This window comes from Macaca fascicularis, chromosome 3, assembly GCF_037993035.2.
Source record: "Macaca fascicularis isolate 582-1 chromosome 3, T2T-MFA8v1.1".
Classification (NCBI taxonomy): domain Eukaryota; kingdom Metazoa; phylum Chordata; class Mammalia; order Primates; family Cercopithecidae; genus Macaca; species Macaca fascicularis.
The window spans coordinates 123,032,138-123,048,183 of NC_088377.1; the positions used below are offsets into that span (position 1 = coordinate 123,032,138).

At 39.9% G+C, this 16,046-nt stretch overlaps 1 protein-coding gene across 1 annotated transcript in view; it reads left to right on the forward strand.

Moving 5' to 3' along the window:
• The window catches only part of COL28A1 (collagen type XXVIII alpha 1 chain), a 180,099-nt gene that overhangs the window by 101,045 nt on the left and 63,008 nt on the right, over positions 1 to 16,046 (forward strand). The window contains exons 26-27 of the mRNA XM_005550132.4: positions 8,225 to 8,293; positions 10,562 to 10,630. Of these exons, the coding sequence (XP_005550189.2) occupies positions 8,225 to 8,293; positions 10,562 to 10,630 (138 nt within the window). The remainder of the gene's footprint in view (positions 1 to 8,224; positions 8,294 to 10,561; positions 10,631 to 16,046) is intronic.

Below are 16,046 nucleotides of genomic sequence, written 5' to 3' on the forward strand. Positions count from 1 at the left end.
GCATAAGTCTGTTGGCAGAAAAGACTTATTGGATTGTTGTTGTTATTACAGGTATAATTACTATTATTATTATAATGATTATGTATTACCTAAATATTTCCAGAATATTATGACATTTTGAACAGTACCCCTGTTTTATAGATGAAGAAATGAACAACCAGAAGGTTGAGCAATTTGCCTCTTTACAATAGAAACATTTTTGATACTATATTTGTTTTGTATATGAGAGGGGCTTTGGATATGGATGAATGAATGAAAAACTAAATGGATAAATAAATCAGAGTAGAAAGCATGACTTACCCAGATCTACAGATACTCAATCTCCTATGCTGTCCATCTTCTATGTAGGCACTGTTTTGTGTGTAATTGGATCGTTTCTTCTTTCAGCCTAGCTTTTCTATTGTCAAAACTTAAATTATGTAAACATTAAAGAGAAGCATAAACCCAAAACCCAAAAGAGTTAAATATTTTTCAGTAACTTTAAATGTTTGAGTATCGTAAATACATGCTTTATTTGACAAAAGTGGCCCATAGTCATAAAACGCAAATCTATGTGGAATTCCACTGAGTATCATTATTCTAAAAATGTTCCCAGCATCTGAATTGCCCTTCTGTTCTTTGCAATGGCTCACATATGTACACTTCACCAACAGGCATTGGTGGAACAGAGGACCGATTCACACAGAGATGCATTAGGAATGTGTGAATTCCATTGGCAGACATAGACTGGACAAGGAACTCCATTTTGAACAGTGCCCAACAAGGAGGGCTGGCCTAGGATACAGACTTAATAATGAAGTTAAGGGCATGTAATTCCAAAGTGGACTTGAAGAAAGCCACCTCCCTATAATATGACTGCAAAATTGCTACAGGCTGGACAATCAGCCCAAAACAGAGCTAATTAAAGCCAGAGCCATACAAAGTTTAGACGCTAGGCAGTTTGACCCAGAGGTTTCAGAAAGGGTCATATCCAAGACCAGGAAAAGGTAACTTTTCAAGTTTACTCCCCAATGCAGTTCTATGCCTCATCTCTAAAATCTGAGCTGCACTCTAATCCACCTCATGACTTTCAGTATTGCTTTCATCTCTCCTTGCTGTTTTCCTAGCTTTGTATTTCTCTTCTTATGAGTATGTACATACTTTTCCTTCAGCCCTAGAGACACACGGTAAATCCCCTTAACATTCATCGCCCACATCACAATAAACACATTTTTATTTTTCATCATGCGGACTTGGAGGAACTTTCTCCCAGTGGAAAATTATAGTCAGTTTTAGTACAGGACAGCCTGCTCTTCTCCCTGTCATAAGAGGCAGTATCAATATTTCTGTTTTCAAGGTTTCTAACCAAGCTAAATAAGACTCTTCCTCTCCACTGAAGTTCTTGGCAAAAGGCCATCATTTGTGTATCTTTGATGAGTTGATTTTGAGAAAAGGAAAAAAAACCAAGAAGTTTTAAAATTGTCAGGGACTATGAGATACAGCTGTTTTGGGGTGAATATCAAAGTTTTAGGAGAGAAATTGATTCAAGTAATTGAAAATACTTTAAATACTTTGAAATTTAAAGGTGAAAAAATACTTGAGAGGAAATGTAGCAATTTGAGAACGTTGTTTTCCAGCATTTGTATAATTCTTTTCTCATCCCCATGATGATCATGCTGACAGTTGGTACTATCTTCCTATTCATATTAAAGGGTGTCATTGAGAAATGACTGAGTCATATCATTCAATAATCAATACACATTGCCAATATGTGCATATGTTTAGAAAAAAGCCTCTAAAACTTCCATTGATTTTCTGGCTACCATGAGTGAGGTGTTCAAGAACTACTAACTCATGACATAGGTGGAATTACATAATTCATTCCAGAGTTCTGGCTATGTTTGTGGTAGTTGGAGTAGTTATATCTTAATTTTATTTAAAAACCAGAAAGAAAGAAACATAAGGCAGCTGCTATCATCACTTTGACTTCTACCTTATTTTAAAACCCAATCATTCCTCAGTTTCATCATTTAGCAGAATCTTTAGAGTACCATTCTTTGGAACATCCTTAAGAGGCTGATTCTTTCACAGTGAATTTAATTTGCTTTTATTGTCCCCAAAGTAGAAAAGCATGAAATCACTTTTGGAACAAGTATATCTTGCTTCCACCTTCTTCTCAAAGAGTGGCAGGAACTTAGCTGGCACAAAGGGAGAGAGAATGATTAAAGCCTCATTAGTGTGTGTGGGGCAGTGAGGGGGAGGAAAATAATCCAATGGGCTGATTATTTCCTCAAATATTGTGTTGAAATTTTTAGAAAACTCATAAGGTATAATGGGTTGTTTCTTTGTCACTCTTCTACCTTGAAACCTTGCCACTTACTAGCTGTGTGACCGCAGCAAGTCATTCAGTCTCCCTGAAGCTTAGCATTCTTATCTGTGATTTGGGATAATAAAGCCTATATCACAGGTTTATTCTGATAAATTAATAGAATAATGTACATAAAACATCTTTATGAATTCTAACATATTAAAATGTAATTAGTGGTAGTAACCATTTTATGCATCACACTGCCAAATCAAGCACATTGTAGGATGGATAAGAAGAGAGATTAAGAATTGGTATAGGTAGGAGATCTGGAATGAAGTCAATTAACACGTTGGAGTAAACTGCAAAACCGAGGATTAGCAATGGAGGGAAAATGGGCACGGAAGACATAGAGGGCTGGGTTCTTGTGCAGGTTGTGTGGGACCTATGTAATATGGGATGAATCTTATAATCCAGGATGTTCTTCTCCTTGAGAGAGTGTGATTGGCGATATAGGAAAAGGACTTTCACAGTTTCACAGCCAAACAGCTGAGGTCTTTGCATTAAACGGCAGCTGGAAGAAAGTCTATGGAAAAGTTAGCAACTTGCATCTAGTCCCAGCCAACATCAAAATGGGAGATGGGTTCTGGAGTCATACCTGGGTTTGAATTGCTTCAGACTGCCTGGTGTTTGGCAAGTCATGTATCCTGCTATAGCCTCAGTTTCCTTATCTGTAACATGGAATAAGTTGATGTTGATAAGATCAGGTAAGATAATGAATGAAAAGTACCTGCTGCATAATAAACTTAATAAGTATTATTTTTATTTATTATTTATTATAATAGTTTTAATATTAACCAAAGTGAAGATTTACTGAGAAAATGAATGTGTTTGCTCTCCTCTTTTTCTTCTTTCATTTAAAAAGGGAAAGCTTCAATGTATGAGTTTTAGAACTATCGTAAGATGATGTGTATTTTTAAAGGAGTTAAAATTATCCACTCTGCAAGGTTATGGTCTAGGTAGTCTTCACTGAATCATTTGTTAAGTCCATATGCACAAGTACTGCAGGCAGACCTAAATTTGGCCATTTCCTGTGAAAATGAAAGCAGTATCTCCCATCTAGAATCCCTTTTGTGGGCCAAGAGGAAATGGTATGCCATCTAAACAGTCCATTATTCTTCTTTTGAGAGAGTGTGTGCAGCGGGTAGGGATAAGGCTAAGGCTGTCATCCTAGGAAAGTGATAGATGTCGTTGCCAATGGCGACTCTAGAATTTGCTCGCATGTCTGTTCATTATCTCCTAATACAAGGGCTCCCTCTGCAGGCTCCAACAACCCTCAGCTGTTGCGTGGGAAGCTATGTCCAGCTATGCAAAAACCTGTTGTAATTTCCTTTATTTGTGAATGTCGCTGTATCCACTGACAATAAACTGTGTATCTGAAAATATCACAGGTCAACACACTTCTTAGGTACCTGTGGTGCTACCTTATGACAAAACCAGTGCCGTCAAATGGCCAAGTAAGACCTGCCCGCAATTCTCTTGCTCACATTCACCAGGTGTGGTGGCCTAACATGGACACATAGCCCATGGAACAACAAAAGATCATCTTCAAAGACCCCACCACAGTGGAGAGATGCGACTTCTGTGGATTCTCAGATCATTAAATGCCTAATATTCCCATCTATCGAAGTATGGTACATTTACACTGAGGAACAACTCTCATGCTATGTTACAGACCAATTCTAATATCTGCAGAATGTTAAGACTTGATTTAAAGTCTATTAGATTCACAAAAGCATTACTATATGTCATTATTTTCCCATAGTTTGAAAGATACAAAAGATTATTTAGATATGTGAAACATAGCTATATGTCAACAATTACATGGATAAGGATGGACAATTTGTTTTAGGTGAACACTGAAGGACCACAGATGACATGGAACACACCTTAAATTCATTGGCTGAGGCTGCAGGACAGAGAGAACAGTAAGGTATCTACAGGGTCAGCTGTCCTACTGCAGTTGGCCATCAGACACTCCCAAAGGTTGAAGGTTAAGGGGAAGTGAATAAGGGAGACTATCAAGGAGAGAATGAATAGCAACACAGAGCATTGACAAGGCTGGCCTGAGGTAAACTATGGACCTATTTTAACTGCTTTTCCCACTTGCTTTCCCATGTGGGGGTATTAGTATGATTAATACTAGTTGAGGGGAGGTTTTAGCTAACATTCTCACAGGAAAAATATCGTGAATTAAATACTAGAGTGTCAAATTTTTTCTTAAAACATACTACTTTGTTAAAAAAAAACTTGCCTTTTCTCCATATCCCTATGTTAAAAAAAATTATGTAACATTTGGTACATCCCAAGAATACACACAACACATGTAAATTCTAATGATGTTGAATCTACCTGTGTGCTCCTTCCCTTTGCCCAGTTTTAACATCTTTAAAATCATGAATTATTATGAAGGAGGCCTATTACAGCAACACTATCTCATGCTCACTGGAGAGACTTTTGCTGGGTATTGTTTATGGATTTTAAAAAATTGTATTAAGATAATTTGTTATAAAAATTATAAATTTTAAATTATAAATTATGAAAATTAAGCATGCACAAAAGTGGAAAGACTAGTGAAATGAACTCTCATTTACGTATCACACTTCCTTAACAATTATCAAAACATAGTTAATCTTGTTTTAGCTATATTCTCCACTCCTCCCCTCACTGCATTAGCCTGAAGCAATCCTCAGACGTTACCCATATAAAGCTTTAGTATTTGTCACTCAAATGTAAGAACTCTTTTTAAAAACTTGACTGTAATACTATTATCAAACCTAAAACAAATGAACAATTCCTTAACATAGCAAATATCTGGCATTCAAATTTCCGAGCTTGTCTCATCCATTTGCTACAATTGGTTTGTTTGGATTGGGATCCACATCACGCCCACACATTGCATTTGATTGAGATAGCTCTTAAACCTCTTTTAATCAAAGTTGACTCGTCCCTGTTTTTTAGCTCGCAGTTAGTGAATATGTTATTTGTACTCACGGATTTGCTGATGATATCCTCATGGTGTTGTGTAATGTGTTTCTCTATCTTCCGTCTATTATTGTAAGCTGGTAGATCTAGAGGCGTGTTTACATCCAGGTTCAGTTTTTCTAGGCCAGAATGTTGATAGGTAGGGTGGTGTATTCTCTACTGCATCACAGCAGGGGGCACATGGTATCTGGTTGTATCCTTCCTTCCTTTTTTTTTTTTTTTTTTTTTGGAGACAGAGTCTCACTCTGTCACCCAGGCTGGAGTACAGTGGCGCACTGCAACCTCCACCTCCCGGGTTTAGGTGATTCTACTGCCTCAGCCTCCACAGTAGCTGGGAGTACAGGTGCCCACCACCACGCCCGGCTAATTTTTGTATTTTTAGTAGAGATGCGGTTTCATTACATTGGCTAGGCTGATCTCGAACTCCTGACCTCGTGATCCACCTGCCTCAGCCTCCCAGAGTGCTAGGATTACAGGCTTGAGCCACCGTGCCCTACCTGGCTGTATCCTTCCTAACCTTTTCACCTCATCATGGAAGGGCACAGGCAAACAGAAATGAATGAGAGGAAGCCATCAAATCTGGGGTAGGTTGGGGTGACTGAGCAAAGAGGAGTATTATTTTTGATAAAACATTCAATGATTTTGGGTAAGATTTATTTGACTATGCTTCCTTGTTTTGTTGGAGGGTGTCAAAATGTTTGGAAGAGAAAAGACATGTCCCTTTTAAGATGTAGCAAAGTATATGAATCAGTCAGGTGCAGTTGGAGAACTTCAGGCAGTGAACTTACACTCCCTTTGAAGGTACTTCAGAGGTACTCAAGAAAGGAGTGATAATGGAAATGTATGTACTGCAGGGTTTTCATGTTCTCTACTTGGAGCCCTTGATGTTGGAGTGATCCTTTCAGCTGGCAGGAACTTGGGGACCCTCAAAGATGGGAGTCAGTAGGAGAGAGGTGTTAAAGAGATAATTAGCACCTGTAGCCTTAAAAGCAGCTGAGTACTCAGTGGAACAGATGGAGACAGTATACTAAAAGTGGCCTGTAAGCAAAAGAGAAATACATAATTATGAAAGTAGATATTAAAAGAATTAAGTCAGTAATAAAGTACAGTTTTAAAATGGCCCCTGTCCTTTTAAGGGCTTGTGTTATCTAGAAGTATTTTAGAGTTTGTAAGTAGAAAGTAAATTAAAAGATGGCCTGTTTTTCTGGATAAACAACTTCAACATTTCTTATAATTTATGGTTTTTGCAATGTTGGAAGCTAGAAGCTGTTTAGCTGGTAACAGGATATGGGCAAAACAGGACCTAAGGCAAAGGTCTTGGGAGATATTTCAAAGCCTGACCCTGGTTCTTTTTATTCTTTATTACTTTATTCAGGCATATTTTACACATTATAGAATTCATCCTTTTTAGGTATAAAATTCAGTAGTTCTTTAAGTAAATTTGCTACTGTGCTATACAGCCATCACCATAAATCAGTTTTAGGACATTTTTATCCCCTCAGTAAAATCCCTCAAGACCATTTATGGTTAATCCATGTTGCTATCCCTGGCCCTGGCAGTGACTAATCTCCTTTTTGTTTCTATAGAGGTACATTTTCTGGATATTTTTTGTAAATGTCATCATATAAGATATCTGGCTTCTTTCATTAGTAATAATGTTTTTGAGGTTCATTTATGTTATAGCATTTATTCATAGTTTATTCCTTTTTATTGCTGAATTTACAGGACTTTGTCCATTCACTAGTTGATGGGCATTTAGGCTGTTTCTAGTTTTGGGCTATTATGAATAATGCTGCTAAGGGCATTCATATGCAAGTCTCTGTGTGGATATACGTTTTTATCTTCTTTGGGTGTGTATGTAGGAGTGAAATGACTGTATCATATGGCAAATTTATGTTGAACCTTAAACCACCAAACGGTTTTCCAAAGTGGCTACACCAGTAATTATGAGGGTTCCTGTTTTTCTACATCCTTCTAGCCCTGCACCTTAATAGCTGTGCAGACTTGGGCAAACCTTAGTTTCCGCTTTCATAAAATAGGGGGGTGGAGCTGACATATACTAAGTGCCTATTCTGTGGTAAAAATCATGATAGAAACACTTATAAGCTTTGTCTCACTTAATTCTGAGCCCTATGAAATGCAGATATGATTTTCTACATATGTGATGAATTTACTGAGGTTCAGAGAAGTTACATAAACTAGACATCATTACAATGCAGGATTATTGTGAGTACTAAATTACATCAAATAACATATATGAACATGTGTAGCATTGTCTTGGGAATACAGAAGGTGGCTAATGAAGTGATTTTTATTTCTCTCCTTCTTCCCATCATTAGCATCTCTAGTAGGTCTAGCCACAGGGCCTCACCTACCCTCATCAGGTCCCACCAATTTTCTGGTAATAGTTGCCAGCTATGAAGCTGTCGTGCCTTAGTGAAGTTGAAAATCCTTTTTAGAGTTTACCCTGCAGTTCCAATTAATGAGGTGGCAGAAACATCATAGAGCCAATCTCTAACTCAAATAGCATAATCTTTGTGGCATACAATGATAAAAGCAACTAGTTCAGGATATGATTATATTTCTTAATGGTTGTTTTTTATTCTTGTCTCTTCTTCCATCCTCTATTCACAATACTTTTCCAAATTCTAGAGAAGAGAGTTCTGATAAAAGTAAATGTTGCCAAGAAGTTAATTGACTTGATTAATTTGAAATGGACCTGGATCTGTTGGTTTGAAGATTGCCCAAGTGGTAATATAAAAGTGATCTAGGAGAAGGGGGTTCAATTAGTACCTTAGTCACATTCAAGAAGTTTTTATATTAAAATACGTATATTGAAAAAAAACATAAAGTATTAAAAAAATTAGTAACTTGTTATTCATTGTGTCTTTTCAGGGAGAGCCTGGGGTCAGAGGCCCTCCAGGTCCTTCTGGGCCTCGGGGCATAGGAACCCAAGGGCCAAAGGTGAGTCCTCAGCTCAGTGCTCTGTGTGAGGGTTAGATACCATCAGTGACAAACAAGTGAACAGTAGCTTCATAGGAAGTGTTCATTTTGGTGTTGACTTATTTTTTTTTCTGGATGACTGATGAAAAGTCTTATTTTTCGTATTAGGTGAACATTCGGTAAAATAGAACATTTGAATTTATAAAGCCGTTTACTTCCCCCAAAAGAAATGAGCAAGTCAGCCTCTTTTTAATTGCAAAGTGCTCAGAACATTTCCAGGTTTCTTAGAGGCTGTGCCATTGTCAAGAAGCACATCTTTACTTCGGCAGAGGTGCCTCAGGTGGCCTTTTAACAGGTCACCTGCTAATGTGTTGTGCCCTGTGTGCCACAGCTACTCTGGCAGGGCGTCAGTGCAAGAGTCTAGATTGATTGTCCCTGGAGAAGACGAGAGCAACTTCTTTTGGCCCATATTCCCTCCTTTCTATGTCTCCTTCAGTTTGGTGGTTATTCATCCTTTTATTCTTTTAATCCAGTGTTTCTCAGAGAGGGAGACTTTGTTTCCCCTCCCTGGCCTCAGGGAACATGTGGCAATGCCTAGGGGCATTTTTTGGTTGTAGTAGGTTGAGTCCAGAGATGCTGCCAACCATTCTACAATGCCCAGGACAGCTTCCCATCAGAAAGAGTGACCCAGCTAAAAAATGTCAATAGTGCTGAGTTTGAGAAATCTAGTTTTAATTGTTCATTCACTTGCTCAACAAATTTATTTGATTTGTTCAAACGTAGGGTAAAGAAGTAGCAAGCATGTTCAATAGGGAAAATAGATGTCAAAGAACCACCTACCACAAATTCAAATTTTGAATTGATATATTCATGCCGAAAATGCACAGAAGTGAATTAGAGCCCATTCTCAGAGAAGAGAGGGAAAAGCCTGTATGAGTCAAAGATTTTACTGAGCATCCCAGAATTACCAAGATTCTCAGTTTATCTCTGTTTTGTCCATCAACTCCATTTTGGCAGTGTGCTATTTTTGAACCTTCTAGATCACTTTAAATAGATGACAATCCCCTCAAGATGTTAGTAGTCATTATCACTGGGTGATGGGAAGATGGGTCTGTTTTTCTTGTTCATGTCATCTTTATTTCTGTTTAATTTTTTTTTTTTTTGCAATGGGCAGGTATTCCTCTTATAATCAGAAAAAAATCAAGCTTTTTTTTTTTTAATACTGGAAAGAAAAAGACTGACTTATACAATAACTTATATTACCTCAGCATTTCTGAAGGTTTCTTCCACCCAATGTTAATTTAGGAACTTCTGGGATAAGCAACTTTACACTAATTTCTTTATTGTGGGACTTGTTAGAGCCATTAATCTACTATATTAGTGTGCACTGGAGATCTCCAAGGGAAAGCACATGCTATTTTCCAATCTTATTCCACCACGAAGTGTTTCCAAAGAAACATGGGCTCAGTTTATGAACAGATACTGGGAAATGCTACACTTGCTTATTGCTTCATCTACATATTTTCCTAAAAATTTGGACATTGATATCCACTGAATCTTTAACTGCAACCTCAGTGAAATCACACCTTATATTGAAATGGAGGCCGGGCATGGTGGCTCACACCTGTAATCCCAGCACTTGGGAGGCCAAGGGGTGTGGATCACGAGGTCAGGAGATCGAGATCATCCTGGCTAACACGGTGAAACCCTGTCTCTACTAAAAATACAAAAAATTAGCCGGGCGTGGTAGTGGGTGCCTGTAGTCCCAGCTACTTGGGAGGCTGAGGCAGGAGAATGGCATGAACCCGGGAGGTGGAGCTTGCAGTGAGCTGAGATTGCACCACTGCACTCCAGTCTGGGAGACACAGCGAGAATCCGTCTCAAAAAAAAAAAAAAGAAATGGAGCAACATCTTAAAGCTATATGGAGCCACATGTCAGTGGTTTTCATACGTGGTGCAGGGCAGCCCTGGTGTTCTTGGGCTTGGTGGTAGGGCAGTGAAGGGGGCCCAAGCAGATGAGGCCCTGGGCCTCCATTTCTGCTTAGGCCAAGCAGCTCTGCTTACTGCTTAATTTTTATTTGGATTATATATAAGGTTTTGTTTGCAAAGAATTCTGTGGTTTAAAAATATTGGGGAAGCACTTGAAGTAAAATCAGAAGTAGCTTATAGGCAGCATGAAAGTCCTGGTCAGACTGAAGTAAGAATGAAGCTGAGAGTAGTAATACTTAACGCTCTTTCTTCTTCGATCTTCTTACATTTTGTCTTCAAATTCTCCCCATCTTCTAACAGGGTGATACTGGGCAGAAAGGCTTGCCGGGCCCTCCTGGTCCCCCTGGCTATGGATCACAAGGAATTAAAGTAAGTGAATGGGGTTGTGCTGGAGTCACCTCTGATTTCACCACAGTGATGGAGAGAAGAGGTTGTTGATAACACAAAAATGGCTATTATGAAATAGATTTATTGTGAGCCTAGCAGTTAAATGGCATCCAGTATTTAGAGACATCATCTGGAAGTGTAAAAATGGTATGAGTACAATCCTTTAGCAAATGCTAAACATTATATAAATTGCTTGGTGCAAAACTGAACTGTTCTATGGTTTGTTGCTCTCCTTTCTTTGTGAATTGAATGATTTATACTCAGCTGCTCTCTCTCTCTCTCTCTCTCTCTCTCTCTCTCTCTCTCTCGCTCATGCTCCCTCGCTCTCTCGCTTGTGCTCACTCTCTCTCTCTCTCTCCCCCTCACCTTCCTCACCTGTATCTTCCATGGTAGCCCAGGGCTTCCCAATCTTAGTTCACAGTGGCATCACCTAGGGAGCTTTTGAATAGTACTAATGCCCTTTCCCAGAGGAACGAAATCCAAATCTCTGGGAGTACAGCGTGAGTGCTGTAGTTTTCAAAGCTCTTCAAGGGATTCTCCTGAGCAGCCAGGGTGAGAACCTCTGTTCTAGGCCCTAAATCTGTGTTACTGGAATTCATAGCCATCTACATGTCACTTTGTTTCTGTGTCAGCAGCATCAAGCTTATCCAGCATGGCGGGACTCTCAGGGTCTCGCATGTCTCAGTAGACAAATTTGGCATCTAAAGGTTACTATGTAATTCTAAAAAATTCCCTCTTCTGCTTCTAATATGTTGATGTTGTTGTTCTTATCGGTTCACTCTTTTTCCTATTCCACTGCTGCCCCCCGCATGAGGTGGTTTTTCGTTTTACATATATATTTACCGTGCTTAAGCTTTGAAACTGAGTTATTCACCTCCGGATGATTGAGATTGATTCTAAAAATGTGGAAACATTAAAAATAAACTCCTTTTCAAACAGCAGAACTTCTTAGTAAGTAGGAGACAGTAGGAGCTTAAGATAATAAATGTGAAAATCCCGTGTTGAAATTAAACCGCCTACTTCTGTGTAGAGAGAGTGAGCTCAGTCAAGAGCAGAACTCATAGAATGTGTGTTAAATCTCCAGTTTTATCACACAATGTCTAGAGCTTCTATAGCAGGTCTTTTAAATAACAGTTGTTCATCTCTCGGGCTGAGTATCCAAGCAAAGGCCAAATAGGCATGTTGCCCATATGGTACAAGCCCTGAAAAGAAAACAGCAAAACTCTGCTTTCTCATAAACAACACCAATCTCATACTTAATCTTTAAATTCTAAGGTTAAAAGGTGGTAGTGCTGTACACACAGTTTGACATGAGTTTGCTTAGGGAATAAACCTATGCCAAACCACAGGTCTTGTCACCAACATAAGTTCAATTCACACATGCTGTCAGTTTATTGCTGCCACCTCTTTAGGCGTGGGGCCGGTTTTCTCCACTCTCTTATCTGGGAAATACTTCCTCATTTTCGCCCGGGTTGTGTTTAATTAATCTTTACCAACTATAACTTATCTGGCTTCCTGCCCATCCTTATGCTCTCAGGGTTATGCTGTGTCCAAACTCCATCCTGGATGGAACCAGGTCCTGAAGCCTCCCATCATAGGAAAGAACCAAAATCAAAGCTGCCACGTATCCCCATCTTATCAGAAATGAGATAAGTTTTTCCTTCACTTAGGTCTGTAGCCTGATGCTGCTTAGCAGTGAGCTCTGACTAAGGCTCACTCATAAAACTTCTCTAGGCCGGGTGCGGTGGATCACGCGGGTAATCTCAGCACTTTGGGAGGCCAAGGCAGGCAGATCACTTGAGGTCAGGAGTTCAAGACCAGCCTGGGCAACACGGTGAAACCCCACGTCTACTAAAAATACAAAACTTAGCCTGGTGTAGTGGTATATGTCTGTAGTCCCAGCTACTCAGGAGGCTGAGGCACAAGAATTGCTTGAACCCAGGAGACAGAGGCTGCAGTGAGCTCAGATAGTGCCACTGCACTCCAGACTGGATGACAGAGCGAGACTTGTCTTCCAAAAAAAAAAAAAAAAAAAAAAACCACCCAGCACTTTGGGAGTCTGAGGTGGGTGGATCACAAGGTCAGGAGTTTGAGACCAGCCTGACCAATATGGTGAAACCCCATCTCTACTAAAAATACAAAAATTAGCCAGACATGGTGGTGCATGCCTGTAATCTCAGCTACTCAGGAGGCTGAGGCAGGAGAATCACTTGAACCCTGGAGGCGGAGGTTGCAGTGAGCCAAGATCGCACCACTGCACTCCTGCCTGGGCAACAGAGTGGGACTCTGTCCCAAAAAACAAACAAACAAACAAACACAACCAGGAAAACCTCTTTAGACATATTGGATTGCCTGGCATCCAGTTGGCAGCAGGGCAGAGGTACGTCCCTTAGGACTTCCACCTCATTTTCCTGACCCTGGCAAAAACCGCAATTACTATTGCACCAACGAAATACCATCGCTGCAAAAGGGAGGGAACTGAAAAACCAAATTGGTGGCATTCTTCTGAGTCATTTCAAGGATATAGGAACAGTAAAATTTCATTTCTTACCTTCATTTGTTGACTTATTTCCTACCCCTTTCCAAAGAGCATTTGAATCAGTGAAATCTGCTTCTGTTGATGTGTGTGCTTAGTAGGCTTTGATGGAAACCTTTGTTGCTGTTAACCTTTAACACAGAAGCCTGAACTGTACTCTGTCTCTCTATCCGCTTCCATTTATGGGAGAAATAAGGGTTGTAGCTGCAATCACAAGTGATTTGCTTCAGCACTCACCTAACTTAGTTGCTGGAATATTGGCTCTTCAGCCAGTCATTCATTCATTCAACCAACCAACTGATACTGATTGAGCACCACCTATGTCAGGTATATAAGCCAAGTGCTAGTATAAAGTAGTGAGTAAAAATATATGAACTTAGTCCTCATGGGATTTACAGGCTATAAAATAGACTTTGGGTTCTGGAGAGTATAGAGGATGGCACAATGGAGTGAATTTAGATTACAGCAGTAGGCAGGCCCCTTGTGAGGTCCTATAGGCCAAGTAATGAGTTTGGCCTTAATCCTAGGAGCAACTGAAGAATGATCTGATCAGTTTGGAAGAGACTCACTCTGGCTACCATTTGTAAAATGAAAGGACATGACTGGAAGGAATATGGGAGTAGAAGGGCTTCTCTTTCCATACCCCTTCCCATTCTCTTGATTCTGTATGTGGAAGAGTATGATCTTCTGGGAACCTCTTTCCCCTGCCTTTCCTGGGGCTCTGGGACCACCCAGGGCTGCTGCTGTGGTAGCTCTGGTCCTGGAAAACTCTGAGAGCATGATGGGCTCGCCCCTGTTTATTTAGTACCATGGCAGCCTCCTGCCATTCCTCTGCTGGTCCAACTGGCTCTGCACTGAAGAGGAACTCCAGCTCCTTCAGGGCCTTGGTGCTTTTTCCCAACCACAAATGTCTGTTGTTTGGATAGATGAATATGGGACTGTGGCTGTTTGATCCTAAAATGGTTCATGTCACAGGTCAGGAAGTTATATGATGCTACCATTTTGTCCCACTGTGAACCTCTAGAACTAACCCAGATATAGATCAGAAGTCCCACAGATTAAGTCAGGAGGGAGAAAGAATGGGGCTGGGTCTGGAGGAATTCCTTTATATGCCAAGTAGCCAATATGAGGCCAGGAGGGATGTGATTAGAGGGTGGACCACCCAGGTTACAAAGCACGGAGACAGACGTGGATGGCTTCTCCCATTCTTCATTTCTAATTGGGAGTTATGCCAGTTTCCCCCTCTCTATCCTTGTTTAAGTCAGTTCCAGTGTCCTGATCAACCCTGACATTCCCTTAGTACTTATATTCAGAGGACCCAGAAGTCCTTATATAAACACAATTCCTGGTAGCCCTCCTGACTTTAAAGACTTTATGAGGTAGATTTGTGGACTGGCTCTACTATAATTGTTCCTATGCATAAATGCTTTATTCATTGAGAGAATTAGCTTCCATGCCCCTGGCTTTTGCTCTTCCTATAGGCTTGAACATGACTGATCCACCCCTGGCTGAGGATACCTCTTGTTGGGCTATAGCAAAGGAGGGGTTATTTCAAGCCTAACAAGTTTGTTATCAGTTTTAAAAAATAGCCTCGATTACATGGGTAATTTGGTGACCTCTATCCAACAGAAACTCCGGGGTCCCCAAAACTGACAAATAGCAATGACTACAGTGGTCACACAGTCACGGGCCTAACAGATCAACCTCTGAGACATCTGAAGCTCTTAAATAGAGTGAAATACATTCTGCATGACATCTCCCTCTATCTATCTTCTGACCTCCACGGTATAAGGGAAAGAGAATGAGGGACTCATTTCTCAGTGACTTTAGAGTCACTCAGATCTTGGCCTGAATCTGGGCTTTGATTTTTTCCAGTTGTAACCTTAGACAAATCATTTATCTTTGTTGAATCTCAGCTTACTAATCTTTAAAATGGGGATAATAAGGCTTATTTTACACGGTGTTAAAAAGAAAAAATTGTATAAAATATCTAGGACACAGAGTTGGTATTCAACCAGAATGTGGGCTATGGAGTCAACAGATTTGAATCATGGCTCCTCCACTTCCTGAATATTACATGTCTCCCTCAGTTTCCACATCTGAGTAATGTGATAATGCAGTACTATTTACTAAAGTTGTTGTGAGGAATGATTGAAATTAGATAGTACGTGTAATGCATGTAATACATGGTTATATATGTGGAAAATGTTTGTAGCTATTCACATTATTATTTCTACTGTTTCCCTTCCCTTTCTGCTAGTCCCTCTTGAATTTTCCAGGAAGAAGGCCTACAATTCTAATACTCAAGTGATTTAATGCTCTTAAGCCTAATATGTTGGTTACATTTGTTATTGTAGGCATTGCTCCAATTCCAAACAGACACCCAAATGTATAATGGTTCAAGCAGAGTAGAGGGTTTTGCTCACATAACAGTCCAATGTGTGTTTTCCTGGTTGGTGGGTGATTTTCTTCCACACAGAATTTTAGAAAACCTTGTCTTCCATTTATGGTTCTTCTATTGGCTGGGCCTCTTTACCACTTACACCCCGCAGGCAAAAAGGGAGTATGTAGAAGGGGTATACCTGCTTCATAAACTCTTGGCCAGGATTTGACATGTATCCCCTCTGCTCACATTTTATTGGTGAGAACTAGTTGCATCGCTGTACTTAATTGCAAAGGGGCTGGGAAAGGTAGTCACGCTGTGTGCCCAGGAAGAAAAGGAATCAGAGGTTTCGTGAAGAGTCAACAATCATTGCCATTCATAATTTAACTTGTTTCTAGGAAAGATGGAAATTTTAAGTTATTTGTTGCTCTGAAGTATTTTGGTGCCTCTAGAAGAGAATAGAAAGTTTGGTGGTCTCC